Genomic DNA, 27,720 nt, shown 5'->3' with positions numbered 1-27,720 from the left:
AGGAGGTGATGCCAGTGATGCTTAGTCTAGATCTGTAGTTTAAGTTTTCAGCTTTATTCCCTTAAAGGTCCATCATAATGTTCAAAATTATCTTAGAAACACAGGCTGCTCTTGTGTGGTAATAAATGGCTTCTAAACGAGTGGTGTTGTTTTCTTTGTTTTGTTGGGCTTTTCTTACTTGTCTTGAAGAAGATTAATGGTTCTTCTTCGCATTTATCCAGATGTATTTCCACTTCACGTGCAGAAATGAGTGTTGTGTCTGGGGAGGTTGTGCTGCAGCAGTTCAGTGTCTTGCAATTGGCTTTCCTCCTGTGGCTGGTTGAAATAACGTCCTGGTCTTCATTTTCCATGACATTTCCTTCGTTCTGCAGGCTCTCAAATGCAAGTCCCCCTGGCTGAACTGTCGGGAGATAAAGATTGATTCCATGAAGTTGCTGGGGAGAGGGGAGGGTTCCCTGCCTTTGCTGTTTTTCCTGTGTTGCCAGCGGCTGCGAGGCAGGTTGCTGCTGACTGCAGCGTTTGGTTGTGGATCTGCTGACCTCCCCATTCCTGCAGAGCCTTTTGCTCTCTGTCAGCTGGTGAAAGCAGTCACAGACCTGTAGGACTTGTTCACAGCTAGAGGTGTTTTGCTGCCTTCCTTGCCCTTTGAGAGCTTTTATCGTTTCAGGCTCGTTTATCTGAAGTCAGTTTCTCTGTAATGAAGAAGGTGATCTTCAGCAAACAGGTGTCTCTCCCCCACTCGCAGGCCGGCTCTGCTGGCTCAAACCCCTCCTCTTGCACAGGCCTCTCTGAAGTGATCTGTGAATGTTCTGAATTGTCCCCTGGCAGGGACAGTGACATCTTCTTTCCCCTGTTAGCTGTTGGGCACTGGCACACCTGCACTGTTGGTAACACAGCCCTCTGGGATCTGTCCCTGGTTACCCTGGAGGGAGCGCTTGGAATTGGTGCACTGGTGATAAATTCCTTTTCTTTTCCCTTTGCTTCAAAGTCCTCTGTCTTGCAGGTGCCAAGTGTAAACTGTTCTCAACTGCTTCACTGTCCAGTGTCCAGAAATAGGTCTTGTTTTGGGAGGACTTATGAAATTAATAATTTTGAGGACAGATGTGTTTGAACTGAAGCTGTGTGTCAGTTTTGTATGCAGTCTTTGGAAAGGAAAGCCTCAGCTGTTTCTCTCTGATCAAATTGTGGAAAAACTCCTCTTACCTTCATATTTTGGATATGTTTTAGCTGTAAGCTGTATGATTAATTTTTCTTACCAGTTGTTTGTTTTCTGCTTGATTTTTATGCCTGCCAGAACGGTTATCCGTAGCTTCACTATCTCCGATAGTTTTCCGCAGCCGTCGTCACAACTACTTGAAGAGTTTCAGCCAAATCAGAAGTGGATGGTCTTTCACGTGGAACTGCACTGCAATTTCAAAACCACCTGCACTTTTGAATTCCACTGTGTTCCTTTTCAAAAGCAGAAGGTTCATCAGCAGAGCATGGCCAATTTGTGTAGCAGTGAGTGTAGTGAACCATCCAGATAAGGCTGAGCAGCATTTCTGCTTCAGTGGGCAACCACAGTATGAGCCTGCCCTGAGAAGAATAAAGATTCCCCCACCCACCCCTGCTGCTTTGTCTGAGCTTGTAGCCTTTCTTTTGGGTTTGTGCACATTAAGCTGGAAAGTTCGTGGTGCTATTAGAGAAAATAGCTTTTAAACTGCAGTAATGATAGGACAAAGAGTCATGCTTAAGTTCCTTTGTTCTTGATGAGATTTAATAGCAGGTGGTGTTTTGAGTCATGCTTACAAAAATGGAACTATTGAAAACTTCAGTATGGGCATAAGTCAGCAGCTGTGGGTTATGTGTTTGGAACAATCTCTTCATTTGAAGATCTGCCTCGTACCTGAGATGATGTCTCTGGGGGCTGATCTCACTGGGGCATCAGGTCTGCTTGGTTCTGAGTCAGCATTCAAGTCCCGTTCCTGGGTCACAAGGCAGGGAAAGATAGATTAGTGTGTGCAGAAACTGCTGTACTTCCACCGGCTGCACACTGCAAGTCAATTAAACTCAAGGGGAATTTTGGTCCCTGTAAATTAACACTTGCTTTCTTTGTTCTTTTTTTAATGGTTAACAGAGGTGCTGTGCCATTTGGCAATTTATCTTCATTGTGAGCTCTATCCTTTCAGCTAAAGAAGCCTGTTGAATTAATATGCAAAATGTTAGAAGTCAGAAGAAAAAAAACTACTGCTGGTGGTGTTGATAAGGTTATTAACCTGACTTCTCCCAGTCTGGCTGGTCTCTCATGGGTTTGTGTTCTGAGTGCTCTGTCAGAGTTTGCTGGCAGTAGGTGAGTGATGCATCCTGTGAGCTGCATGCTCTGCTGCAGGAAGGATCAGGTTTTCCTGTGGGTGCATGCACACACAAAATGAGTTCTCAGTCCCCTCCCTAGCTTGGAGGGCTTTTGGGAGACTTGAGGCATCTTGTTGGAGTTGGGGAGTAGACCGAGAAGAATTTTGGAAAATAAGTAAGAAGGACACTGGACACAGATCATGTCAGAGTAGCTTAAATCTGAGCTGCCAGTCTGCATTCTTCTAAAAGCTGTGTTTGTGACCTGATAAAACCTGATTTCTTGCACGAGATCTCTCAGTAGATTAAGGTAAGAAATACATGCCTTCTGTGCTTCTTGTGCTAAAGCAGTTACTCGTGCATTTGTGAGGGTAGACCTTGTGTTTTCAAATGCCAATTCACAGCCATTGAAATGTTTCCTTTCCTGCCCCCGAGGAGTTACTGTTGTTCTGTGCAGCTCACCCGAGGTGCCCCCCAGAGTGGAAATGAAATGGGAAACAAATCCCTGTGCCTGAGTAATGAAGGAGTGGGATGATGCTCTATAATATTTGATGTTTCTGGTGTATTTTTATGAAGTACCACGGAGTCCTTATATCTCTAAAGAGAGGTACTGGAGTTAAGAGCTTGGGAATTTCACCATGAAATGATTGAAACCCCTTTTCAGAAATAGAAATGACTCAAAGAATTTGCATAACTAATTTTTCCAAGTGAGAGCTAGGTAATAAGGCCATAGAAATCTGGTAACATTTCATTCATGCTCTGAAATGAGTCTCCTGTGCATAGGGTAGGATAGAGGTTTGATGGAAAACTCAATTCAAACAGGTAACTACGTGATGGGATGGGAATGTGTGTGAGAAGCTTATGCCTAATTCTCAGCTGAGATGTGAGACTTTGTACCTGCTACAATTTAGTTACTACTATTTTCATACCTTACATTCCGTTCTTTATTTTCCCCTAACTGCAGCTGCTTCTGTCTGACTTGAAGGCTTTCATTTAGTATAGAGGAAAGATGCTACCTCAAAAAGAAGAGAAACTACTGAGGTGCTTTGGGGCTCAGACAGAGGTGGAGCACCTTACGTGCTCATCTCCATAATACTGTGTCAGATCCCACGAGTTCCTTGTGCACTGTCTCTTCTGTGGAGAGAGACACTGAAAATGTGTATATATATTTATATTTTTATATATATGTATGGAACTTAAAATTTTAATACTTGTCTGTGGTCTGTTGTTTCATGGGGTCCTTCTTAGTGGAGGAGTCTACACTGCAGAGACTTCTCAATAAAGTTGATATTCAGGTTTTGAAGAAAGCTGGTAATTCAAATTCCAAGCAATAGTGATCCCAGTTGTGTAAGTGAATAACGACCTGCTAATAATCTTGCTGTTATGATTAATGTTAAGGCTGTTTTGTTTCTCAGAACGATTGTCAGAAGGTTGCTGCATGCAGGCTGTTCTGTGCATAGCCTGTCTCTCCTCTGAGGAGAAGGTGGCTCTTGTTTTCAGGGTGCAGGGTGATGTTTGTGTTTGGTCATTCCAATCACCTGATTGTTATGTAAACAGCATTTCCTGAATGGAAGATGTTTGTGTTTAAAGTGGTGGCTAGCTGGTGTTCCAGCACTGTTGAAGACTCCATAAAAGCTCAGTTTGCTTCATGTTCTGCTGGCCTTGGTTGAAATCAGCATGAAAACCTTTGGGCCTCCAGGCCTGATGGTTCACTGTGCAGATGCTCCCTAGGATGTGAAGGGACCATGTATGATGAGAAAGAAAAGATGCTTTCTAGTACAAGTGTTTGTAGAGGAGATGGCTGCTTTTCTGCAGAAATAAATCCATTTCTGCTGACAACTAAAGCTGTTGGAAAAGTACAAAACAAATCTCATGGGTGGTTTTGCCTGGGGCTTTTTTTAGTACTTATTTTCTCCAGTTTTCTTAAATGTGCTTGGTGATGTTGACTGTATGAAACCTTAGGTAGGCTCTGTACAGTGGATTAAGGAGATTTTGCTTTTTAGTCTGTGACTTTAGTTTTTGCTTAGTAATAATGATTCCTAAAAATATCTTATTGCTTTGTGACAAAGGATTCAAGCTGTTCCTAATGTAACTTAGCTACTTTGTGTCAGTTTTCACTTTTTGATTTGGTGGCACTCCAGGATCTGGTTTGGTGATACTTTTTTCTTTTGGAAGTAGTAAATTTGTGGTGTTTTCTGTTGCTAACTTCTAATGAATCCTCAAATTGATTTTATGAATGAGTATCCATGAACTCTACATGTATTTTTTAGATGCCTCATGGGAACAGCTGAAGAAGGTTGAGGGAGACAATGCTGTGGGAATTCTAAAATTTCATTTTAAATAAAGCTTTTTGACCTTTTTTATAGGCTTCCTGTTTGGAATGTCTTTTGTAAAGACACTCTCTCATCGGCAGTGCAGTACGCTTCAGGCGATGCTTGTGCCCTGGCCAATGAGGATGAAAATGTCCAGGAAAAGGTATGCTGGATACATCATGCTAAGTACTCACTCTGACTAAATATTACATTGTAAAATAAGATTCTTCATAGGGTCTTCTTGGCCAGAATGTTTAATGTGCTCAGTTGTTCTTTGAGCTGGGATATCTTCTGAAGTTTTTATTCTCCTTTACTTCATTTCCTGCAACCGTGCAACAAGTCAGGTGGATAGTTTGGGACAAGAGAAGGAATGAATAGTAAAGCTACTGATGGTTTTGTTTTTGTTTTTTTAATTTGGGGGCCAGATGTTAGAAGTGGGCATCAGGGGAAGAGTGAGGCTCTGTAGAGCCACAGTAGGAGGTGATGGGCTGGGTAAGTCTAGGCCACGTGGTGCCACTTCCATCTGTGTTATATTAATAACTGTGTACAGCTGATTGTTATCCTAAAGAGAATATTTAGGATTAATTGGTTCAAGTCAGTATTTATCACTTTGCATTCCTTCTGTTCAATAAAAATTAAGAAGGCTAAAATGTGTTTCTGAAAGGTATAATAAATTAGCTGTGGTTCCTTCCATTTTTACTTTACTCAACACTTTAGTTTAATTGAGTGTAATTGTCCCACCCTGATTAAGTCATGGCAAGTTTCTGCATCTTGCATTGCATCGTGAGTTCCCAAGCTGTTGAGTCAGAAAATGATGGTAATTTCATTTGTTTATTTATTTACCCAGGTACAGAATCAGTCCTATTCTAAATACGCATAGTAGTGATATGTTGGTTTTCCTATTTCCTCCAGCAATCTGTAGTAGTGGTAATCACAGTCCTCATTCCAAAAAAGCTTTCATATGCCACAATAAACTTGGAAAATGTGTGTGGAGCATTCTAGCTGGCTCAAGTGGAGAGCTGTCTGACCATAAAAAATCCCTTTAAATATTGTAGGCTTTTTTAAGCATTGCACCAACTAGGGTAGCTCTATTTTTTTTGCCAGCTCGTGCAGTCAAATAGCATTCCTGTTCTTCTGGCTGCCTAAAAAGAGGTTCTGCTTGAATTTAATGTCTGATGCAATAATACTGGAAAGATTAAGTAAGCTTTGAGACTGGGAAGCCACTGGTAAATGATTTCCTACTCTGCAACATTCTTCCTTTCATTCTGTTAATGTGGTTGCGTAGGTAAGCAGAGTTCTGAACTTAAACCCAAAGATGTGAAAACTAATGTTAGACTGTTGTTTTCACTCATTAAAGAAAATCTCTTGGGTGGATGAGAAATCTTAAGCAAGTGTCTGTTTCTCCTAATTGGGCTGCTGGAAATGTCCAGAGGAGCAGTTCTGCAGCCCTTGATCAGCTTGCCTTAGATCAGTTGTCTCTTCAGCCACTGATGCTATTTCATCTTGGGGACTGGGATGTGAGTTAATAGTATTTGGGGGAAAATGTTGCTCAGTTGTCTCTAAGGTTTGTCAGCTCAGATCTGTAGCTCTGCACTGCAGTGGATGCCTTAATTCTCTCAAATTGATATCATTTAGTGCTGTACAGCACAGCAGCCCATTTTGAGTCTGAGCACTGGCACTTGCAGTATTTGGCCACAGGGTTTTAAACAGCCCTTAGAAAACAAGGTGGGTATAAATTTGTACCACATTTCTTGCTGTATTTTAAAGCATTGCTCAAAAACAGCTTGCAGATATTTTGTAGTCATGACTTAAAGCTTGAAGGGCAAGTGTAAATTCTTGCTAGTTTTAGTCTGGTGGGTTTAAAACTTTTTTCCCCTCAAGTGCTGAGACTTTTTATTTTGTGAATTCAGTGCACTTGATGGTGAATTTTTAGTTGTAGAAGAAAAGGTTGCTTTACAAGGTTCTGGCAGATTTGTGTAATTACTGTAGTTCTGCTGATAAGACTGCTACAACTGAAATGTGCCACGTGTTACTTTCTAATGTTTGTCTGATGCAAGTCAGCTTAGAATTTTCTTTTTCTTCTCTTTTGGGCAGCAGGGAGATAGGGGAGGGTTTGTCAACATGGGAAGTCATAGTAGAATGAGGAACTGTCCTCGGCAAACGAGGGCAGTTATTTAAGACAGTGCTAAAATGGTCTTTTCAGGGAAGATTTAACTGAATTGTTTTAACTTGCTGTAGTCTTTGTGCAGGCGAGATTTTAAACATGGGTGGGCAGTGGTTCTGGAGATTAATGTAGCTTAGTTTCTTGGTGCTGTGCTGGTGAAAGAAGTGCTGCTGTTCAGTGTGTCCCAGAGGTAGCTGCTCTGGCTGAGCATGGAAGGCCTGTGGCTGCAGACTGACTCATGTTTTACCTTCAATCTCCCAGGGGGAAGAGGCTGCTCCCAGCCTGGAGCCTGAGGACTCCAGCACACAGAGTTACTCTATGGAGGAGCTGCTCAATGACTGGACAAAATCTGACCAGGCAAGGCTTTTGTTTCATTCACTGTCTTCATACAGTCTTCAAATGCTTCTTGGATTTCAGTCTTTCATTTTGGTTATCTAAAGTTCATAGTAACCATCTCTCACGTTTCACCTGTACGCTGGGTTGCTGTCAGACTCATGTTTCTGGTCAAAGAGAAAATGTGTGGGCTAACAGACCTTGCATTTCCCATGTGCATAAATAATGAGTAATTTAGTATTTGGAGGTACTGACTAAAAACTTTCCAAGATAAATTAAAATTGGATGTTGTAGGTATGGATGTCTATTTATAAATAAAACATAAAAAGTCTTTTCTCTGAGGTCTTTTATGTAGATCAGGCTTGGTGATTATAGCAGTCCATTTTAGCTGTGATCCCTCATGGCTTCTATCACTTTTCCTTGTTAAAATGGGAAAAGGGTTGTATTTCAGCTCTGTGCCATTGTTAAGTCAGTGCTTGGTGTTAAATGTTACAAACCAACTGTTAAAGATTATTTATTTGATTACATGTTTTTGTTTTGTAGATTACAAGACACCATAGATAGGACATACTTCAGAATATTTATTTAATGGTTTGGGTGTTTAAATCTGTTAAAACTTCCTGACCCCTTCATGTTTAGTGAGATGACTTAGAGTAATGTAGCTATTGACAAGAGACTTTTGTACAATAATATTTCCTTTTGCTGCAGGAGTTAATTTGACCTGTTTCAGTGGTTATATGCTCTTTCAGATTTACAAAGCCTTGTTTTGAGTGTGCTTATGACTACTGAAGACCTACAATAAATAAGACTCAAGACTACTAAACACTCAAAATTGAAAAGTGATTTATCTCTTTGTTCACTTAAAGCATGGAATAGGCTTTAAATAATTTTGGACTTCCATTGGAGGGATGAAATTTAAAGCCTTCTCTAAAATTTAGTGTAGGATGAAAACAGTAAATTTGATTGTAATGGAAGATGCAAATAGAACTGTTTCATTTGGTTGCTGCAATATTCAAACTGCTTTCCTCATGGCAGTCTCTATAGGAATGCTCATTGAGGAAGCTGTTGCACAAACCTGCTCCAGTTGATATTTTTACATGATTATTGCAGACTGCAGTAGAGTACTGCAGCTATCCCAGAGTAGCACAGAATTCCACCTAGGTCTAGGAAGAAAGAAAATGAATTTCTGACAGAAATGCAAACTGTTAGAACTCCATGTGTGAATGCTTTTCTACCTCAGGTGCTCAAAAATGTATATTCACCTGGAATGTTTTCACAGACAACAGAAATAAGTGAAACAAGCCAGCCTGAAGTTGTGAGTCCACCTTCAGTAGATGTAAATGAAGCTTCCTCCAGCATAGTCCCAAGCACTGAAAACACTTCCAGTTCACCTACCTCAGAGATACCTCCAGTCTCACAGCCTGAGTAAGCTCTTGCAATTTTGTTCTTTTGGTCTTTGAGAGAATGTCACTTACTCTGCTCTTGTTAGGATGTGTAGTAGGGATAGGATGGGATTGCTCCCCGCAGCTGTTCAGCTGGTTTATGGTGTCAGTGCTCATGGAGTGTGCCACCATTTCCTCAGCGTGGATGGACGGTTGTGCACTTGCATGAGGTGGAATACTATTGCCATGATCAGTGTCTAAGCCTCTGCTTTGAAAACAGCCAACATGCTTAGATAATCTGTACTATAAAAGCCCTCAGGGCTTTGCCATTAGGGTTTCTGCCCTTCACAAATGTGCTTTCACATCTGTGTCAACAAGCATTGAGGCTGCTTCAGCAATGGCCTCTGCCTTCAGTTAAGGAAGAACTCTGCAGAATTTTATCTTGGTGCTTAAAAACAGAGTCTCAAGTTCTGATAATAAGAGATTTTTGACAAAATAGCGAATTCTCATATAAATGCAGTCAAGGCAGTTTAGTTCTAGTGCTTAGCAGTGTATTGCAGAGCTGCCTCTGCTGCAGGCAGCTTTCTGGAGTCCATGCGCTTCGTTTTGTTTCCCTTCTCTTGTGGGATGTTGTGCTATCAAATGTGAACTGTAGTATGGAAATTCATGTGTGCATTTTCTAAGGATTTTCACAAAGTCCTGTTGGGCTTTTGGATGTGTGCTAAGGGAAGTAATCTTGTTCTGACTGCTGATAAAGATGAAGTATTTTGTTGGATAAAAAATTGAACGCATTGAAAATGAAGTAGACTTGTCTTTGGTGTTTTGGGTTTTTTAAGATTTCAGTTTTTCTGCTTTACCAAATTTCATTTCTTTACCATAGAAAAGGTATGGAAATGTTGTTTGCTGGCTGATCTTGCCTAGTTTGCCCGGGCTAACACTTAAACATATTTTGGTATTTCATCAGTGTCTTTAATTGGAAGCCTTCCCAAATTTGCAGTTTTTATAAGGCAAAATTGGAATGTAGCTTCAGCCTGTTCTTTTTATAGCTCTTTTGACTACTCCACTGATTTATTTGTGTAATATGTTGTAAGCTCTACTGTTGTCAGGTCCTAGAAGGAGACAGGATGTTATTTTCTTTGAAACATTCAGCTTGGTGTCTGGTAATTGTAGGAAATTGTCTGGCTGTCACAGCTGGGGAATACTGGAGTGCTGAACTCCAAAGACTTGGAGCTGTGAAACGAATGAAAATAGAAACTTGGTTTGGAGCACCTGATGGATGAGTTCACGCTGGGCAGTGGTGTTGTGACTCCAGTGCCATTTACAGGAAGAAAGGGCAGACTTGGTGTAGCAGAGAAGCGAAGAAAATAATGTTTATCCATTATTTCAAACTGCACTTGAGCCCTCAGTAGTCATAGGTGGTCTCTTACTGAACACATTAATATCCAAACCAGCTGTGGTCCAGCTCCATACTCATACAAGATCTTTAAAAAGAACAGTTGCATTTGTTATCTTCAGATGTTTTTACCTTATTGCTGGTTTAGATGCTGATTCCTGACAGTGTAACCAAGTCCAGCTCTCCCAGGTGTTACTCTTAGTCAAGAGGCAGAACCTCTTTGTCAAAATATTTTGAAAGGAATTTTGTTGCAAACAAGTTTTACTTTGTAGTGAATCTTTTTTTAGAACAGCACTGAGTGTAACTTTTCTACCTCAGTCTAATCTGAGAAAAAAATTACTGAAAAATAATCTGAGCTCTTTTTGTCTAGAAGTAAGGAATGTACTGTGCAAAGTGAGCTTGATAATTTATTTTAAAAATGAAGGCAAATCAAGGTACCCAAAGGAGAGGGAGCACTACAGCTTTTAGACTCACCTTCTGCCAAAATTAGTTACTTGAGGCCAATCAGGTACACCCTGAGAGCAAGGAATTTTTAAGTTCATTCTTGTCCCATATTTTATTCTGTTGATAATTATTCATACTGTCACCTACCCACTGAAATGGAGAATATGTGCAGCTTTTCAGTTTTGTGCAGTGGTCAGCCTTATTTAGTCAGTGAAGAGTTGCAGGCATAGCCAAACACTGTGCATCTCAGATGGAGGCATTTTGGGGCATACAGGGTAAATACTCTCTGTTTATAGCTAATAAATTCTTGTATTCGTGATGTTTGTTAGATTTTGCTGCATAGCAAAAAGTCTTGGAATACCTAGGAGTTTTTTGTTTTATGCCACAGGAAATTTATCATATGAAAGGTACTAAAATTGTCTCCCTGGGTTGGTTGCAGCTGCTTCTGTTGATAATTGTAGCAGTCAGGGAACCAAAAAGATCCCCTTTTAAGTTGCTGACGTGCTGTTTGTGTTTTGGCAGCTCTGTCATGATACTGGATTAACCTAGTTTGCTGCTTCCATTAAAGAAAGCTTATGTGGAAATTTAGAAGGCAGAGTAAAGCCTTTCCTTAGACCTGGCTGTAGGCTGGATCAGCATCAATGTCATCCCTGTGCTGGAGAGGAGAGGACAGTCAGAAGTTTTCACCTGAAAGTTACTCTTTGCCCATCCCCACCCATTCCATCGTTCCTGAAGAGCGGAGGGGAGGCTTTCTGTTGGGTTTGTGCCTCAGGATTTGTCTGAGGTGTGCTCAGCCTTTCTGGGAGACAGGAGGTGAAGCAGTGAGCAGATGAGCTGGTTTGGGCTGTTGGTAGAGCCTGGATAATGGTCTGCTGGGCTACCTGATTTTTATTACACCATCAAAAAGAGGAAATACATTAGTAGAAAGGAAGTCTGGCTGGCTCTGCTTTACTCCCCCCTGTTCTCCTCTAGTTTTAGCCAAGTTCTGTTCTCTCTGCTGCCTCTTGACTTGGGGACATGAGGAGCTTTTAGTGAGGGAAAGCCTCATGTTTACTTCCTTTGTTGAAAGGGAAAAGAAAATTGCTGACAGCCAGGTAACTATGAAGATGTTGTTAGCTTGTAGTGATGCTGGGAAGAATTATCTAGTGCAGTGTTTGGTAAGATGTTAGATGGGAGTTCTGGGAGATGAGAAGCCTGTTTTGAGTTCCTTTCTGGGACAACCAGACTGGAAAAGGAAATTCTATTCTTTCATGGGTACAGCTGAGGATGCACTTTCACAAATTCAGCATGCTTCATTCTTCTTAATTATTTCTGAGACTGTTGCTGTATTAAAACTTTCACTTATCTTTGTGGTTGATTGTCAGGGTTCCTTGTATTATCAGAAGGCTAAAAAGGCATGTTGTTTGTTTCCCTTCAGTGCAATAGAGAATTCCCGTGCTGATATCCCTGTAGTCAGCTCTAGTGAAGCTGAGCAGTCAGAACCTGACTGTGATATTGGTGGGACACTTGAGGCTGACCCTCAGAGTGAGCCTTCCTCTTTTGTCAGTCCACCAGAGAGGTGAGTATCCAAGCAGGTTGTGTGTGACTCTGAATACTTCAAAGGGAGTTGTTCTCTTCTGTGCTGGCTTTGCAACAAACATTTGCATGTGCTTGCTTATCTACGTACTTGTGTGAGTGTAATACTGCGTGTGGCTGACCATGTTACAGATCCTGATACTCTCTAAACTTCCAGCCTTGCAGGCCAACATATAGAGAACATATCATCTTCACATGGTAAGGGAAAGAAGACAAAATCGGAGTTTGAGTCCAAAGTTTCAGCAGCTGAAAAGGGGGCAGATGAGCAAAAATCTGCTCTTAATGCTTCGGAGAACTTAAAAAGGGAGGTAAGTTGGTATCCCCTCAGTAGACACAGGAGTAATGCCCTCTCTTTGGTTATTGCCACTGGTAAAATATGTGGTGTGCTTTTATTTTGTCCCAGAAGTATCACTGGGCCCTTGTCACAGTGGCATGTGTAGCTGGCCAGGCCTTCTGTGTTTAACTTTTTTCATTCTCTGGTTGTGAGGTACTTCCTAAAGCTTGTGGTTTTTTAATAAGACTCTTTTTAAAATCAGAATGACTAAGGCCATGGCAGTATAGTTTTTTGCTGGTTTAGGATCATGTTTAAACTGTCACGTGGCAACTACCTCTAAGATATTGTCTACAAAATAACCTCTGCACTTGAAATGTCTACCAAAAACTGTTCATTCATCTGGTGTTGTGCTGGGTATGTTTGTACAAAGGAGAAATGAAAACTTGAAGTGAAATAATGTACAGTTTAATTGACAGAGTTTTTGCTTTGTCAGGCAAGTCCAAAACATTGCTTCTGAGATACTTAAAAATGGTTCCTTTAATGTTTAATCATTCTGCTGGTTTTGAGATGTTCAGAAATTCCAGAGAACCTCTGGAATTCTGTCATCACAAGCACTGATGCTTAAAGATTTTTGCTGCAGGGAAAGCTTTCTTCATTAGGAAGAGGAAAAGCAAAAATTGGGAAGAAAATGCAGGTGTTGGAGAAGAAGGCTTACATTTTATTTGAAATATATTAGCTTAGCCACAAAAATTGCCAGTATTTCAGTGAAATAATCTGTAATTCTGAGAGAAAATCATCACATGTTTTTTCTGGCTTATAATCTTGCTTACATTGGCTCTAAGCTGTTAACATGGGTGCAAATGATGTGTCTGCCCTTGACTTGATCAGAGCATGCTTTGTTTTTTCAAGTTCATCTTTGTTTTCATTGTTGGTCCTGAAAAATATTCACAATCAGTGGTTCTTTCTTTTGCAGAAAGACTTTAAGAAGACAGGAGAAATTGACCCTACATCAGTAATAACTCCAAAGGACCCTGGAGACATTCCAACTTTTGATGAATGGAAGAAGAAAGTCATGGAAGTGGAGAAAGAAAAGAGTAAGTTCAGGATTCATTAGTTAGGTCTAAATACAGAGCACTGTCATCTCCTGGTAGAGCTGAATAGCAGGACTGTCTCCATTTGGAATGCAGCCTGAACTTCATTTTTCTGCTAGAACTACGTAATTAATAGCCTTCATTATATAAAAGCAGTGAGCAGAAGTTCCCTGACAGTGCAAATACTGCTTGTTTGTGTGGTTTGTTATAGTAGCAATATTTTCTTGTTCCTAGGTCAGTCAATGCACCCTTCTGCTGTTGGTGGGCAGCATTCCACTAAAAAGGTCCAGAAAAACAGGAATAACTACGCCTCTGTAGAGTGTGGTGCCAAAATTTTGGCAGCAAATCCAGAGGCAAAGGTAAGCATTTATTAATTATTAGTGTTCAGTTTTTAGTGTACTGTTGTGCAACAAAGTACACTTAAACTGAGTGCTGGTTTGGGAAGTCGTTGTTCTGTGTTTGGATTTATTGGGATTTTGATTAATAAAAATAGGATTTAAACAGCGATCAGTGCTTTTTTAAAGAGGGATTGCTATAGAACTTGATGTCTTTTTAAGTGAATTCAGAAAATGGGAGCAGAGTTTACTTTCTACAGAAACTGAACAGAGTTATAGTAAAGAGCTCACCATGATTGCCCCAGAGTATGACATGCTGTGTCCTGATAATTGTCTTGCTCAGAGTGTTGATACTAGTCTACAAACCTAATTTCAAACTTACTGTTGGAAAGAGGGGAAAATCCTTGATGCTATTGGTACCTATTGTGCAATTTAAAATACAAATTCTTTTATTTCTACAGAGCACTTCAGCTATTTTGATGGAAAATATGGACCTTTATATGCTCAATCCTTGCAGTACTAAAATCTGGTAGGTTCCTGAGGTTCACATTTGTGGCAGGAGTGATTACAGTTTTCCATTGCTGTGGGACTGACTTGACCTTGATGTGTTGCTCCTTGGAATGGGGGTGTGAGGAACTGTGACAGAATTAGCACAAGATAGTTTATTATGCCTTCCATAGAAATCTAGCTTTGGTATTGACAAGTAATATTAAGGTGATTTTTAAATTTATCTTAATATGTGTAAGTTTTGCATAATTATCTTATGGCAGATAAAGCACTTGAGCATTCAAATAAAGATTCTTGTTTTTTTTCCCTTACTGTCAAATAATTGTAGGACAGGTGAACAGAATTTACCATACATTAATTGGTATTTCAGGTGTGATTTAAATTGTTTGCTGTCCTTAGTTCTTAGTTGTGTGACTTGATGCCTTTGAGTACAAGGTGGATGAAACTCTTGTAGCTGCAGGTGCTACCTGGAGTTATGTAAGGTGATGTTCAGAAAAACACCACCAGTGATTCTAATGGTCCAGCGTTTTTGTAGTGTCCTCCTTACACCCCGTGGAGGATGTGATGATGAGGGGAAGGGCTGAAGATTGTAACTGCAGAAGGAAAAGTCTTTTCTTAAAAAAATACTTACTTTTTGTCTTTAAGGTTTGTTGTTGAGCTCTGTGAACCAGTGCAAGTAAAGCAGTTTGACATTGCAAATCATGAATTATTCTCTTCCACTCCTAAAGACTTTCTGGTGTCAATTAGTGACAGGTATGTTACCTAAACTCATCCTTCTGAATAAAAAAATGAAATAATTATTAGATGCAAGGCTTTATGAAGCATGATCTCTGCTTGTTATTATGCAAAGTGTAATGTAATGTGAACTCACATGGTTTTTCTTTGTGTATATTATCAGTTACTAGCAGGCTTTTTCCCTTTGCCACCTTAAAAATTAAAAGGCAAAATTTATTGAGGAGCAGAATTTATAGAGTAGCTGGGTAGTGGGTGGCAGATTATAAAATTCCTTAATAAAATGCTACTGAGATTGTGGGCTCTTCCCTCCTTTATCATTCAGACCATTTTCACATGGTTTGAGCTGTTTCCAATGCTGAACTATGTCCAAAGCCCCACAGATTATTCAGAAAGAAAGGAAGAGTAGTACACTATTGAGAAGTTGGAAGGGGGTGAGAGTGCTGCAGGTTGGCCAGATGGCTGCTTGGAGGGTGGCTTTAGGATGATTTAGGCAGTGCTGTGCCCCCCGCTTTCTGGAGTGAGCAGGTGATTCTGGTCTGAGTGAGCAGGCATTCAAAGGGCATCAGGAAAACTCCTTTACTTCTTGGATGCCTAAAGCAGGTAGGGTTAGACTTCGAACACTTGTTCTGTTGTGCAGTTCTAGCTCTGCTCTGCTCAGTTTTCTGCTGCCTGCTTACAGTAATACAACCTGCCAGGTGTTCTTCACTGTTCATCTGGGGGAGCTTCACTCTAGACTGACTGAATGTCAGTGGTTGGATAAGTCTGGGGTTTTGAGCTTCAAGGGCTTGCACGCTGCTGTATTGTGTGAGGATCCTGCTGAGGTTTTGGGTTGGGAACATTGCTGCTCCCTTGCAGCTGGAAAAAACAAAATGCATTTCTGCTCTGGAAAGGCATTAGGAGAAACTTATGTAAATACCTGTAAACAGAGTTCCTGCATATCATTACCTGACTCCATTGTTTCCTTTCTAGGTATCCAACAAACAAATGGATTAAATTAGGTACTTTCCATGCCAGAGATGAGAGGAATGTCCAGAGCTTTCCTCTGGATGAACAGATGTATGCAAAATATGTTAAGGTAACTCAATACTGCAGAAGCATCCATGCTCCTCAGGGAAGGAAGGGTTTGCTGGGTTTCCTCTGTATAACAGCATCCCAAGAAATGTGTTATCAAAGCCTGCCTTACCATTAATTGCCCTTGGTTAATTAGTGGTCCCAGCTGGGCTTGTCTGGGTGCTAAATCCTTGTCACAGTTGTGATCTTATTACTTTGCTCACTTTGGTAATTGAGAGGATCTTGGGAAGCCCCTTGGGTCCCAGTACATGCTTAGCTGATACCTGAATTAAGGAAAATCTAGCCAAAGTTCTGTTCTATTTGACTTACCCAACTGTCCCTGAACTTAAGAGCAGAAGAATCTTGACCTGTTTTGTTTCTTGGCTGTACCTGCTTTACATAGATATACATATATCTATATCTCCCTATTCAGATTTATTTGTGGATATACGCACACTGCCCACTCAGTCCCTGGAGCACTGATCAGAATATGCCTATTTCTTCATATTTTTGTACCATGGTGGGCTGTACAATTTAGTGGATCTGAAAGTGTATGGGCTTGCATCTTGGTTCTCATTAAGAGACTCCAAGTGCAGTTTTCCAGTTATTCAAGCATAACTCTGACTCAGGCAAATAATTTATGCTCACTGCTGCTGGAGCATTGCCATGATACCTCCACCTTCAAAACAGTTTGCATTAAGCTGTCTTTACTCAGGAGACTCAAAGGGAATAAAACTCCATAAATAATTAATGTGATACTTGAACTTGGATAAAAGCTTCTGTGAAAATACTGGGTTGTAGTGAAGGTTTAAATTCAAATAAAATACAGACCTTTCAGGTCCTCTTCAGTGATGTGTTATCTTCCAATTATGGTATGGCCAAAAAAAAAATTAGTTTGTGCTCCTTAATTATGCTTTGTGCTTTTATGAAAAAGTAGCTATGAATGATAATTGTCTAACTTCTTTATCTAGAAATTCTGCATGAGTCACAGAACAGATTTCATTTATTTTTAATTCTGTTTTCTGGCTGAATTAATTAATGCCTTAAGGTAACTGCCACTGTCACTGAAGTGGCAGAATTCCTGTAGATGCTGCAGCACTTAATCCCTTGGTGGATACAGTGCTCTGCCCTGAATAACACAGCATGGTCAAATTTCCAAAGGTTTGTTCTCATAATGTGTTCACTTCATAGTGCAAAAAGTAAGCAAATTCTAAGTGTGTCTGGTTTACAGAATGAGTCCAAAACATTTCCAAAAGTTAAATTTTTTGAAGTGGCTTACTGAACTGGTATCAAAAACAATGGAATTTTTGTGGGATTATTTGTCTTGGTCTCACTTGACAGATTATTCCAGTTCTTCAGTGATAGTGTCTACATAGTGGTTTAATAAATGCTTGCAAATTAATTCAGATTAAATAAATACCAGTGTGTAGTCAAGGTTGCACTAGAAATACACAGATGTCTGAAGCTCCCAAGTCTGTCATCAGCTGCTCTGTTTGTTGCAGTTGTGCTTCTGTAAATGGAAGTACTTTATAGTGAGTTGAAGCAGCAGCAGTACATATAGAGTGCATGCTACGTGGGTTTGTTTTTCCTTTTGAGTCACTTTCTGTAGTCTGTGTTCTTTAAGGGGAAAAATACACTTAGTACATTTAACACACTTCAATATTCCATCTGCAGTCACGCTGCCCTGAAAAATTGAATAACTTCAATTGCCTAATAAAACACTTGTTGCATGTTACCTTCAATCTGCAAGGTACAAGGCCTAAATGAAATCTTGCTACCCAAGGCAGATGAAGTTGTGTTACAACTTAATCCTTCCCAGCCTGTCCTCTTAGGCATTTATAGTACTGAATTAAACCCAGCAGGACTCTGTAGTTGCCTGTGGCATGTGTTCAGCCTTTGTACTGACATCTACTTTTTTTTTGTTTTTGTTTTTTCTCCTTTCCTCTCTCTCGCTTCAGATGTTCATCAAGTACATAAAGGTTAGCAACTCTTCTTGTGGAGTGATGGATGCATGGGGCTGGGGGTGTTCTCTGCTGCGGCTCAGCTCTTTAATGCATGGCAAGAATAAATCTGGGCTTTTCTGCTGTGGGCAATCTGCAACTCCCTGGAGTAAACAAAACTTGCAATTTCAAGATTGAGTGTTTATGTTTAAGTGAACTTGTGGCTCTGTGGGTCTTTGGAGTTTTATTTTAAGTACCTTTTATTCTTTAGGTGGAGTTGATATCACACTTTGGATCAGAACATTTTTGTCCTTTAAGTCTTATAAGGTAATACCTTGTGTTTTGCTTAGTCTTTCTACCTCCTCGCAGGGAAGATTAGTCTGCTTTCAGAATAGTTGGGCAACAATTCCAATTTTCAGTTGCAGTTACTTGTAGGTATTGTGGATTGAAGTAGCTGCCTGACCTGCCTGCTGTGTAGTGTCTTTCATGACTGTTTAAAGAAGCTTTGAATCTCTTTATTTGCTTCTCCAGTATGTCAGGAATGGTTTATATTTGCAGGGGGAGGGGAGGAGGAAACAGGAGCCTTGAGCAGCTTTAGAGCAGGACATGAGCATTTCAAGGCTGACCAAGCGAAACAGGGAACAAGTGGTGAGCTAAAAAGAGCAGGTGTGGTGAGTGCCTTTTGGAAGCTGCTGGGTTGTTTGGCACCATGGGTGAATGAAGTCAGTAATGCTTGCAATAGCTGAGTAGAAACACCTGTGAATTTTTCATTCAGAGAACCATCAGCCTCTGTACTGCTCCTAAAAAACAGTTTTGAACCTGGGAGGTCTTTAGTATTAGAAGTCAAACCATATTTTTAGTCCACAAGGCTGCTTTACATTGGATTGATTTGATTTAATTTTGGCAGAAGAGGTCAAAGAGAATGTGGCATGCAAAGGGAGGTAGTTCTGAAAAGATATTCCTAGAGCAAGTCAGAGGTGAAACAGAAGAGGAGGTGTAAGAGCTCGTGGAAAGCCAAAGTTTAAAAGGAAGAAAAGACTCTGGAATGAGAACGAGAAACAGGATCTTGTTTAGGTTCCTTGTAGATACAACTCAGAGAAAATAAACATCCCTGCTGCTTCATCTTGCTTAACTGACTGCAACTACTGTATGTCATTTACTTGTTACATAAGTGTAATACTGCTTATCAATTATGTCACATGATTCCTAATACTAGGTTCTTATTTTAAAACTTTGATCATAGAGTATTTGGTACTAGCATGGTTGAAGAGTATGAAGAAATAGCTGATTCTCAGTATCAGTCTGAAAGACAAGAACTGTTTGATGAAGATTATGGTAAGCAAATGTTCTGTGCATTTTCAGCCATTCAGACATCTCTTGTGCTGTTGGTGGCTCATCACTTCCTGCATATGATGAAAGATTTGACTGTTAAATTTACTTGTTGACAGTGTTTCAGCATTTCTGGGCTTTTCCAACAATCCTTTGAAGTTTTAAACGATGTCTTTAAATACAGCTTTGTAGAGGGTTGCTTTAAAATTATGGCAATAAGTCTGGCAGAATGGACAATTTCTTCATGTGCTGACAGTAGGAAAGGATTACTAAAATAAAGCAGCTCACGTGGAAAGTTCTATTCTTAGTGTCTATTTCACTTCATAATATCTGACCTCAAGCTTTCTGTAGTTTTATTTCCACATTGTCAAGTTGACATCATTGAATGGCATATTAAATCTTGAGGTCTATGCCCATGACAGATGAAATTCTAATAGTCACGAGTTGTTGTTGTTTATACCTAGATTATCTATTGGATTATAACACAGGGGAAGAAAAATCTTCAAAAAATCTTCTTGGTTCTGCTACAAGTGAGTATGATTTATTAGAAAAAGTTATTCCTGTGCTTAAAACAAGATGTGCTGATTGAAAATGGAAATGACATTTTGCCGTGCAACACGTACAACTTTTATGTCCTGCTGGAGCAATTTGTGATTGTTCTTTAGTTTCATAGGAATAATTAATAATTAAAAATTTGGAGTTCGGGGATCATTCTTAGTGTTCCAAAAGTGATTTTTCAATTTGTAAGGATATCTATTTTGTGGAAACTTGTTTTCTGTGCTTAAGGATTCTGAGTACTGAAAATCGTGTGAAAGTTGCATAGGGCTGTAAATGGCCAGTACTGAAGTGTTGTAGAACCATAATTATTTGAAAGTTGGAAATCTGTGTTTAATTAAAATGCTTAACCTACAGGAGGCAATATAAAGATTTCCTTTGTACAGCTTTAGGGGGAGAGAACGATGGAGAATACTATTTCTGAGACAGCTTTATGTAAATACTGTAATTTATGATCTTCTTAAGGGCTATGTATTTTTTTGAGAGAACTAAAGGTTCTTGACTGTCTCCTCTCACTTTTCCCATTGGAAAACCTCCATGTGTAGTGTTTGTTTGGCTGAGAATCCTGGAATATTCCATTTTAATGGTAGTCTTCACTGCTGAATTATTCAGCATGGTGTCACCTCCACACACCATTTCCTAAGGAGCTCTTGCACTGTACCACTCTTCCTTCTGTCCCAGCTAATGAAGATTTGTTATTCTAGTGTAGATTTGCACTCGGTTAATGCTGTTTGGAGTCAGGCTTTGCTTTCATCCTCTAGTGGATCAGAGCCACAGAAATCTTTCATACTTTTTCCTAGAACACTGTTGTCTCCTGAGAATAAGGTCATGGCTAGGAATATTCACAGCTTAGAAGAGTTTTCAAAAGGAAAATAGTGGAAAAAGCAGTTTATTTCTACATGTGTGCCTCTCACAGATGAGATAAAGCAGTAAATTCTTCCTTGACACTGCTTATCTCTTCTTTGTGACTTCTAAACTTTCTATCTTCAGGCTATCTTGGTGATGCATATTCACATGATCTGTCTGCCAGGGCAGTATTACAAGTTTATATTCACTGTCTGAAAAAGGCAGTGACTTTCCATTTAATTTTTTAGTCTGCTAAAGCTAAGATTAAAAGGTTTGAAACACCTGTTGCTGATGGTGCTCAGCTGTCTCTCTAATGCACTGAAGTGTTGCAGTGACCAGTATTCAGTTCTGGCTGGTGGGTTTTGTTACTGAGAGCTTTCCCCTCTGTCAGGGTGGTCAGTGCTCCTCATTTGGAAAGAGTAGAGTTTGTGGGTATTGTTTTTTGGTGGGGTTTTTTTATATGCATGTAGACAAATGTGACAGGCTTCCATTTTGCATCTTAAACGTAGAGTGAGAAAGAGGGTCCTCTGAGGAGGAGGTGGAGGGTTCTCATACATTTAATCTCATAAGAAGCATTCTGCAGTCTTCTATGAGTCTGAACCTTTGAGGGTGGCTCACTGTTCTGTCTCCTGCCACTCTCCCACATTGTAAAGCTTCTATACCAACTCTGTATTCTCCCTCATTTTCTCATTTTTCTAAGAAACCATCCATAGCTCAGGTTCAGCATCTTTTGACTGGTGTGACTTTTCTCATTATACAAACCCAGATAAATGAACATAAATCAGGAGTGCAGCTTCTGACGTACTCTGGAGGAAAGGCAGAACCAAAGTTTTGAACACAACTTCCTGGAGCTCAAGGAATTTGTCATTGCTACTGAAGTGCCTCTCTAACATGAGGACCTTGGCCATATGTGACATACACTGCCATATGTTGGTGGGTGGGGGAGAAATGGGCAAAATCAAGCTGCCTTCTGTGTGTTTACAATATAGTGCTCTTTACCTGTTCCTCAGCTTCTAAATAAGCCTGGCAATTATGTTTGTTGTCAATATCAAGACCAAAGAGTGGCTGTATTTAATTCCTGTGCTGATGTAGAGCAGGACCTCTTGGAATTTACTTCTTTGAATTCAGAGGAGACAGAAACTGTCCTACTTAACAGCTCCTTAAAATAAATATATGTGTAAGCCAGATCTGTGGGTGTTATGGTACAGCTTTTCAAATACAGGTTTCTAGCTTATAAATTTGCCTTTAAAAGAAACAGCTGCCTCCCCTCCAGTGTAATAGAATGACCAGATATTATGTCCTTACACTGTGATTAATTTCAAGCAAGTATTGCAAAATAGCAAATTTCTTAGTGCTGCTGATCTCTAGGCCCTCTGAGAGTGCCTTTGTTGAGTAGTTGTTGTCTCTTTTAGATGCCATCCTGAGTATGGTGAACATTGCTGCCAATATGCTTGGAGCCAAAACTGAAGAGTCATCTGAAGCTGAAGGTACTGTAGTTTTTTAGATGAAAAACATTCTGGAAAGTTTGCATTTCTTTAAGTTTTTTGGTGGTTTTTGGTTTTTTGGTTGTTTTTTTTTTTTTTTTTTTTTAGTGAGGAGTTGGGTAGTCTTTGATTGTTTAAATGACTTTTTTCACCTTTTGTGGCACATCTGATTAGTGTCATAGAATCTAGTGACTCTAAAAAATGGAACAAAGATGCTGAATTTGCTGAGAAGAAAACCCGTACAAAGATGACACATGTGCTTGTTCAGCTTTATTTGGAGATCTTTACTCTGTGTTACCCAGCTGAAGTTGTAAAGTCCTAACTTGCTGCTTCTTTCTCTGAAATATTTTGAGATTGTCCACAGCATCATACTCAAAAACTGTCAGTAGCATTTCATTCAGATAACTTTGGATGACATCTGCAGTTAATTTGGTAGCACAGTTAATCATAAAAAAACCCCACTAATGATAAACCCAGACTTATAAAGATGGTTCTTGAATTTCCACGTTCACATTTTCCTCCTTCCTGCAGCTGGGAACAAAAGTGTGTCTGAAAATGTCACTGCCACTCCTGCAACTTCAACAGCTGCACCAAGACTGCCTGAACCAACACCTGTTCCTTCACCAGAGTAAGTGATTGCTCTTGGGGTGTTTGTAATGTGCTCCAAGCAGAGACAAACATGGGCCGGTCTGCAGTCCTTGGTAGTAGGATGTTCAGGTATGGCATGCAGACTTAAACAAGGGGAAAAAAAGCTAGTATTTGGTAAATCTCTAGTATGGTAGTGGCACTAACCAGAGATATTTAGTGGTTTTGTTGCTGTCTATTATAGCTATTTCCATTAGGGTGTGTTTTGTTTTGACACAGAAACTGGTTTCATATTGGTCCAGGTTTTGTGGTCTCCTGCAAGGGAGACTAATTAGGAATGTAAATTGTATTGCTGAAACTTCAGTTAAGTTGCAGTGACAAACTTCTGGTTTGGAAGCTTATACTTTGGTAGACTTCCCTTAATGAAAACATGTATGCAAATGTACAGAGTGAGCTTGAGAAGAGAAGTTCTGTATAGAGTCTGTTGTTTTTCAGTAATTACAATTGCTGGTAATTAGGCTGCTTAAGGCCAAGACCTTGCCTCTTAAATGTTAAGACATGACTTGTGCTGTATTTAGTGGCTTTACAGTTTTCTATCACTCTTGCTCCGAGACTCAGGAAGGTCAGTGGGAATGTTGTGATTCTTGCATTTGAGGATTGTATCAGCAAAGTAAGATGTTTGCTGTATAAAAAAGAGGATTTGAACTGGTGACTTTTTTCAGGGGTGAGGGAAGGGGCAATGTCTAATTGAGAAGGCTTGCTGTTTAAGAGGCAGGGTTTGAAATAATTTGTTTGCCTATTGGGACTGAAAATTACAGAAAAAATATTACCTTGCAGAATTTCTGTCTCAAAACTGCCCTTTGGTCACTGGACCAAGCCTTGCTAATTTTCTGAAAGACTATTTTCACAGTCTTCTAGAGCAGGGATGTAAAACCCTTGAATTAACACCTTGTCTTTTTAACTCTGTTGTAGACTTGTTACTACAGATATTCCACAGATAGAGAAGGAGCAATTAATGGTGGATTTGACTAAAGAAAGCCCAATTGTTCAGCTAGTGCAGGAGTATGAAGAAGATACAAGCCAGTCCACAGTAACTTTGCTGTCTGGCGATGAGCAGGAAGAGGAGGCAGCAGCATGGTTTGAGCTGGAGACAGAGAGGTACTGCTGTGACATGGCAGCAGTGTGCTGCATTTCCACCTTCTCCGAGTACCTGCTGAAGTGGTGCTCGGTTGCAGCAGCCGTGCATCGGCAGCAAGGTAAACCTGGAGGTGAAGAGAGGCCACCTCACCCTGTGGATGTGCAGCCACAGCCAGCTCTGACTGAGTCTGCCCAGACAGCAGCAGAGGAGCCTCTGCCTGAGCAAGTGGACAGCAAAGCTGAGAAACCCCCTGGGTCTGCTGTTGCAGTTGACTTCAGTGCAGTCCATGAGGAGATCAGTAATGAGACTACAGAGTCCATTGAGCTGGAGCCAAGCCATCCTCAAACTGTCTCTCAGTCCCTCCTGCTAGAAGTTACTTCTGAAGTGAAGCCATCCCCCACAACAGACATGGTGCTGGAGCCTCCAAAAGAAGACTCAGGCCAGGTAGCACCAAGGGTGACTCCACAGGTGGATGTCCCAGAGCTCAGCACTGAAATGGACAGGGCTGAGAGCTCAGTTGTAGAAGAAAGCCCCGAGCCCAGTGTGGCCACCGAGGGGAAGGAGGTGAGCACAAGAGAGCCTGTTGCTACCCCAGTGATTCCAAAGCCCACAGAGACTGTTCTGCAGCCTGACAGCACAGTGGATGTGGTATCCAGTGATGCTGTAGAAGGGAAGGAGAGCACTCCAGAAGTGCAGAAACCTGCTGTGCCTCCTGCTGAGCCTCCTGTGCCTGCCGAGACAAAAGAGGACGAGCAGGCGGCGGAAGAAGCTCTGCTGGCAATCCCGGTCTCGGGGGGCCCGCAGAGAACAGCCACGGATTTCTACGCTGAGCTGCAGAACTCCACAGAGCTGGGCTACGCCAACGGGAACCTCGTTCATGGATCCAACCAGAAGGAATCCGTCTTCATGCGCCTCAACAACCGCATCAAGGCCCTGGAGGTCAACATGTCCCTCAGCAGCCGCTACCTGGAAGAGCTCAGTCAGAGGTGAGGCTGAGCGGGGCTGGTAGGAGTCCAGGCTGTGAAGCACAGGGGAGGTTGGGCAGAGGGTAAATTGTAAGGGCTGGTAGGAGTCCAGGCTGTGAAGCACAGGGGAGAGGGCAGAGGGTAAATTGTAAGGGCTGATCTCTTGGGGCAGTTCGAGCCCCAGGATCCAGCTAGCTTCGGACCCTGGCCCCTTGCAGCCTTACAAGGACAAAAGTAAAAGACTCAAGGCGCTCTTTCCTCTCGGGACTGGAGTCCCACTTTAGCCCTGGGTAGGAGTCCCACTTTAGCCCTGGGTAGGAGCCACCTGGGCAAGGCTGAGTCCCTGGGGGAAAAGAGACTGGAGGGTCTCCTCCCTGGAGATTTTAAACCCACAGGGGAAGGGGGGCAGAGGAAAGGGGCTACAGCCAATGGGATAGAGGTGATGGGAGGGACTGACCCAGGGCAAGACCACCTCCACTGGGGCTTAGGGGAAAAGGGGGTGTGTGTAACAAACCATGTGAACTATTCAGTGCAAAATAACAAGACCACCCAGTGCAAAACAATAACTAAAGAAACCACTTAGTGCAATACTACAGTAAATCACAGCTTAAAGCTTTATGGAAAGCTGAGGAAATGACCCAAGCCTAGGTGGCTGTTGGAGTTACCCTGTGTGAATCGGGGCTTCTTCCCTCTTTGTGTTTCAGATAAAATCCTGGTTGTTTTATTTTGAGGAATATTGCTGTGGGTTTTTTAAAAGGATAGAGTGTTGTCAGGATGTAGGCACTAATCCTGTCCATAATTCTGTCTACAAAAGGGCACATCCTTCTGGTACTGTTGAACTGAATGTCACACACCTCCAATGCGTTTTTTATTAAATTGTTTCCACTTAAACTACCCTGTTATCTGTAGTAACTCTGATTGAATAAGTGACTGTGGAGAGGGAACCAGGAGTTTCCTGTGAAGGATATTTCTGTGTCTTGGTGTTTATCTGTGGTGTTCCTTAGCTACAGGAGAGTGGGGAGAAATACCCATTTCAAGAATTGGTTCCAAGGAAGGGGCTCACAGTTGTACTTACTGTGCAGAGTGAATTCAGTAAATTGGCACTGAACTTGAAGGTATTGAAATAGACCTTGGGGAAAAAAAAAAAACAAATCAAAAGGCACATCTGTTTTATCTTGAAACTTAAAAGCAGGCACAACTCAATGTTTAAATAAAGCTCTTTGGGCAAAGAGAAGGTTTTTGCAGGCATAATAATGTTTTAAACTTAAAGATAAGTCTAAGCTGAGGAGTTTTGTGCACTAATATTTCAGCCTTCAACACCTTTTGTTTTAGGTACCGAAAACAAATGGAAGAAATGCAGAAGGCTTTCAATAAAACAATAATAAAACTTCAGAACACCTCAAGAATAGCAGAAGAGCAGGTATGATTTGTTTGGAGTATTGAGGCGTTTTCTTAGTTAGAAGTGCTTGCTTTTAATGAAGAGTTGCACAGAGGTGCAGAAATCCTCTTTCAACGGAGCTGTATACCTGCCTTTTAAGAGTATCCATTCCATGCTTCCCTATTTTTCTCCATTATAAGATTTTTAGACATGTTCTCAGTTGTTTCAGAATAAAGCCATTTTCAGCTCTGTTTTCTGATTTTGTTCTTGAAGAAAAGATCAGTTGTCAGCTGGTAATGGCTACAAATCTTCAATGTCTGTCAATGAGAAAGTTATCCAGGTCAGTTGCAACCCTTGTTTCTTGGTTGTAACTGCACTCAAAACAGTTTTTTAAACTTGGTTCATTTTTCATATCTGATTTAACGTATTGATAGACAATTTCCCTGCTGCTGAAGAGACTGAGCTTGTGGAATGGAAAAAGGTTACAGTAATGGCTTAGGCCAAATCCACATTTAAAAATGTAGTGCATGTAACAAAAACTTTACTTCATTCTTTAAAATGTGGATTTTCCCTTCTCTGCCATCTTGGCTTTCCTGAGCAGCTGTGAAATGGAGCAGTAACTGCTGTGCTAAACATTCACTGAAGCAGCTGTGCACACGGCATAGCAGACTTGATCCCAAACTGTCTGAAAGTTTCTGAAGTGCAGTCCCCAGCCTGGAGTTTCTTCATCTGTGAACAGTGAAGAAAATGGCTGTTTTCATGTGTTGCCTTTTCCGAGTTGGGTTTGGGGTATTTTTGGAAGAGTATCAGTGCTGGTCAGTCTGAAGTTAGGCCTCCTGGTGTTGTGCTCACCTTCCTTAATTTCTCATAGGATTGAGTCCTGTTAGGGCTTTTCCCAGGGAGTAGCTGTTAGCTGGGAAGGAGCCCTTCCTGGCTGGTCTGGGCTCCTGTCCTGTGCCTGGGCAGCCGTGTGTGTGTTCTGTGGCCTCCTGACAGTGACTGTGTGGAGCTGCCTGCTCACTCTGCCCGTGGTGAGGACAGCAGGAGTGTCTCTAATGAGAAGCACTTGCCATAATGTTAGGAGATGTTAGTTGACAAAGATGTCATGTGAAACCTGTGTTGCAAACAATGCTGGGTAGGCTGTGTGGCTGCTGAGTGCCTTGCTGTGTCAGACTGATAGAACACTAATTCTGTAGCCATGAGGGCATGTGACAGTGGGAACCTGCCACTGACAGTGTGCCCGTGACTCTGTTCTCCGCAGGATCAGCGTCAGACTGAGGCAATCCAGCTGCTACAAGCACAGCTCACCAACATGACCCAGCTGGCTTCCAATCTGTCAGCAACCGTGGCGGAGCTGAAACGTGAGGTAATCACAGTCCAGAGGAAATGGATGCATAAACACATCTCTATTTGAAGAGACCAGAGTCTTCAAATGGAGTTTTAAATTGTCTGCTGTGTTGCTTTCAGCCTCCTTCATCTGCAACTTCTAGCTACAAATTTGAGTAACATGAGCTGTCTTGGTCACAGCAAAATTGGTCATAGCCCCCATGACTGTAGTCTGAGCCAAGGCACCCTCT

General features: G+C 41.1%; 1 protein-coding gene across 5 annotated transcripts in view; it reads left to right on the top strand.

Moving 5' to 3' along the window:
- SUCO (SUN domain containing ossification factor) overlaps window positions 1-27,720 on the top strand; it is a 39,018-nt gene that overhangs the window by 6,784 nt on the left and 4,514 nt on the right. For 3 of the 5 annotated variants that reach the window (XM_038144376.1, XM_038144375.1, XM_038144379.1), the window contains exons 2-20: window positions 4,695-4,803; window positions 7,066-7,161; window positions 8,417-8,562; window positions 11,774-11,914; window positions 12,089-12,239; window positions 13,179-13,299; window positions 13,531-13,655; window positions 14,093-14,160; window positions 14,784-14,891; window positions 15,843-15,948; window positions 17,882-17,902; window positions 18,135-18,190; window positions 19,107-19,198; window positions 19,657-19,722; window positions 22,006-22,080; window positions 22,609-22,705; window positions 23,635-24,786; window positions 26,098-26,185; window positions 27,405-27,509. In XM_038144376.1, coding sequence (XP_038000304.1) covers window positions 4,695-4,803; window positions 7,066-7,161; window positions 8,417-8,562; window positions 11,774-11,914; window positions 12,089-12,239; window positions 13,179-13,299; window positions 13,531-13,655; window positions 14,093-14,160; window positions 14,784-14,891; window positions 15,843-15,948; window positions 17,882-17,902; window positions 18,135-18,190; window positions 19,107-19,198; window positions 19,657-19,722; window positions 22,006-22,080; window positions 22,609-22,705; window positions 23,635-24,786; window positions 26,098-26,185; window positions 27,405-27,509 — 2,923 coding nt within the window. Of the gene's footprint in view, window positions 1-4,694; window positions 4,804-7,065; window positions 7,162-8,416; window positions 8,563-11,773; window positions 11,915-12,088; window positions 12,240-13,178; window positions 13,300-13,530; window positions 13,656-14,092; window positions 14,161-14,783; window positions 14,892-15,842; window positions 15,949-17,881; window positions 17,903-18,134; window positions 18,191-18,455; window positions 18,512-19,106; window positions 19,199-19,656; window positions 19,723-22,005; window positions 22,081-22,608; window positions 22,706-23,634; window positions 24,787-26,097; window positions 26,186-27,404; window positions 27,510-27,720 lie in introns of those variants that run through there. The other 2 variants (XM_038144377.1, XM_038144380.1) reach the window with 2 other exon arrangements.

This window comes from Motacilla alba, chromosome 8 (genome assembly GCF_015832195.1).
Source record: "Motacilla alba alba isolate MOTALB_02 chromosome 8, Motacilla_alba_V1.0_pri, whole genome shotgun sequence".
Classification (NCBI taxonomy): domain Eukaryota; kingdom Metazoa; phylum Chordata; class Aves; order Passeriformes; family Motacillidae; genus Motacilla; species Motacilla alba.
Note: the sequence above shows the minus strand (reverse complement) of the source record. Positions and strands in the feature narration are given on the sequence as shown.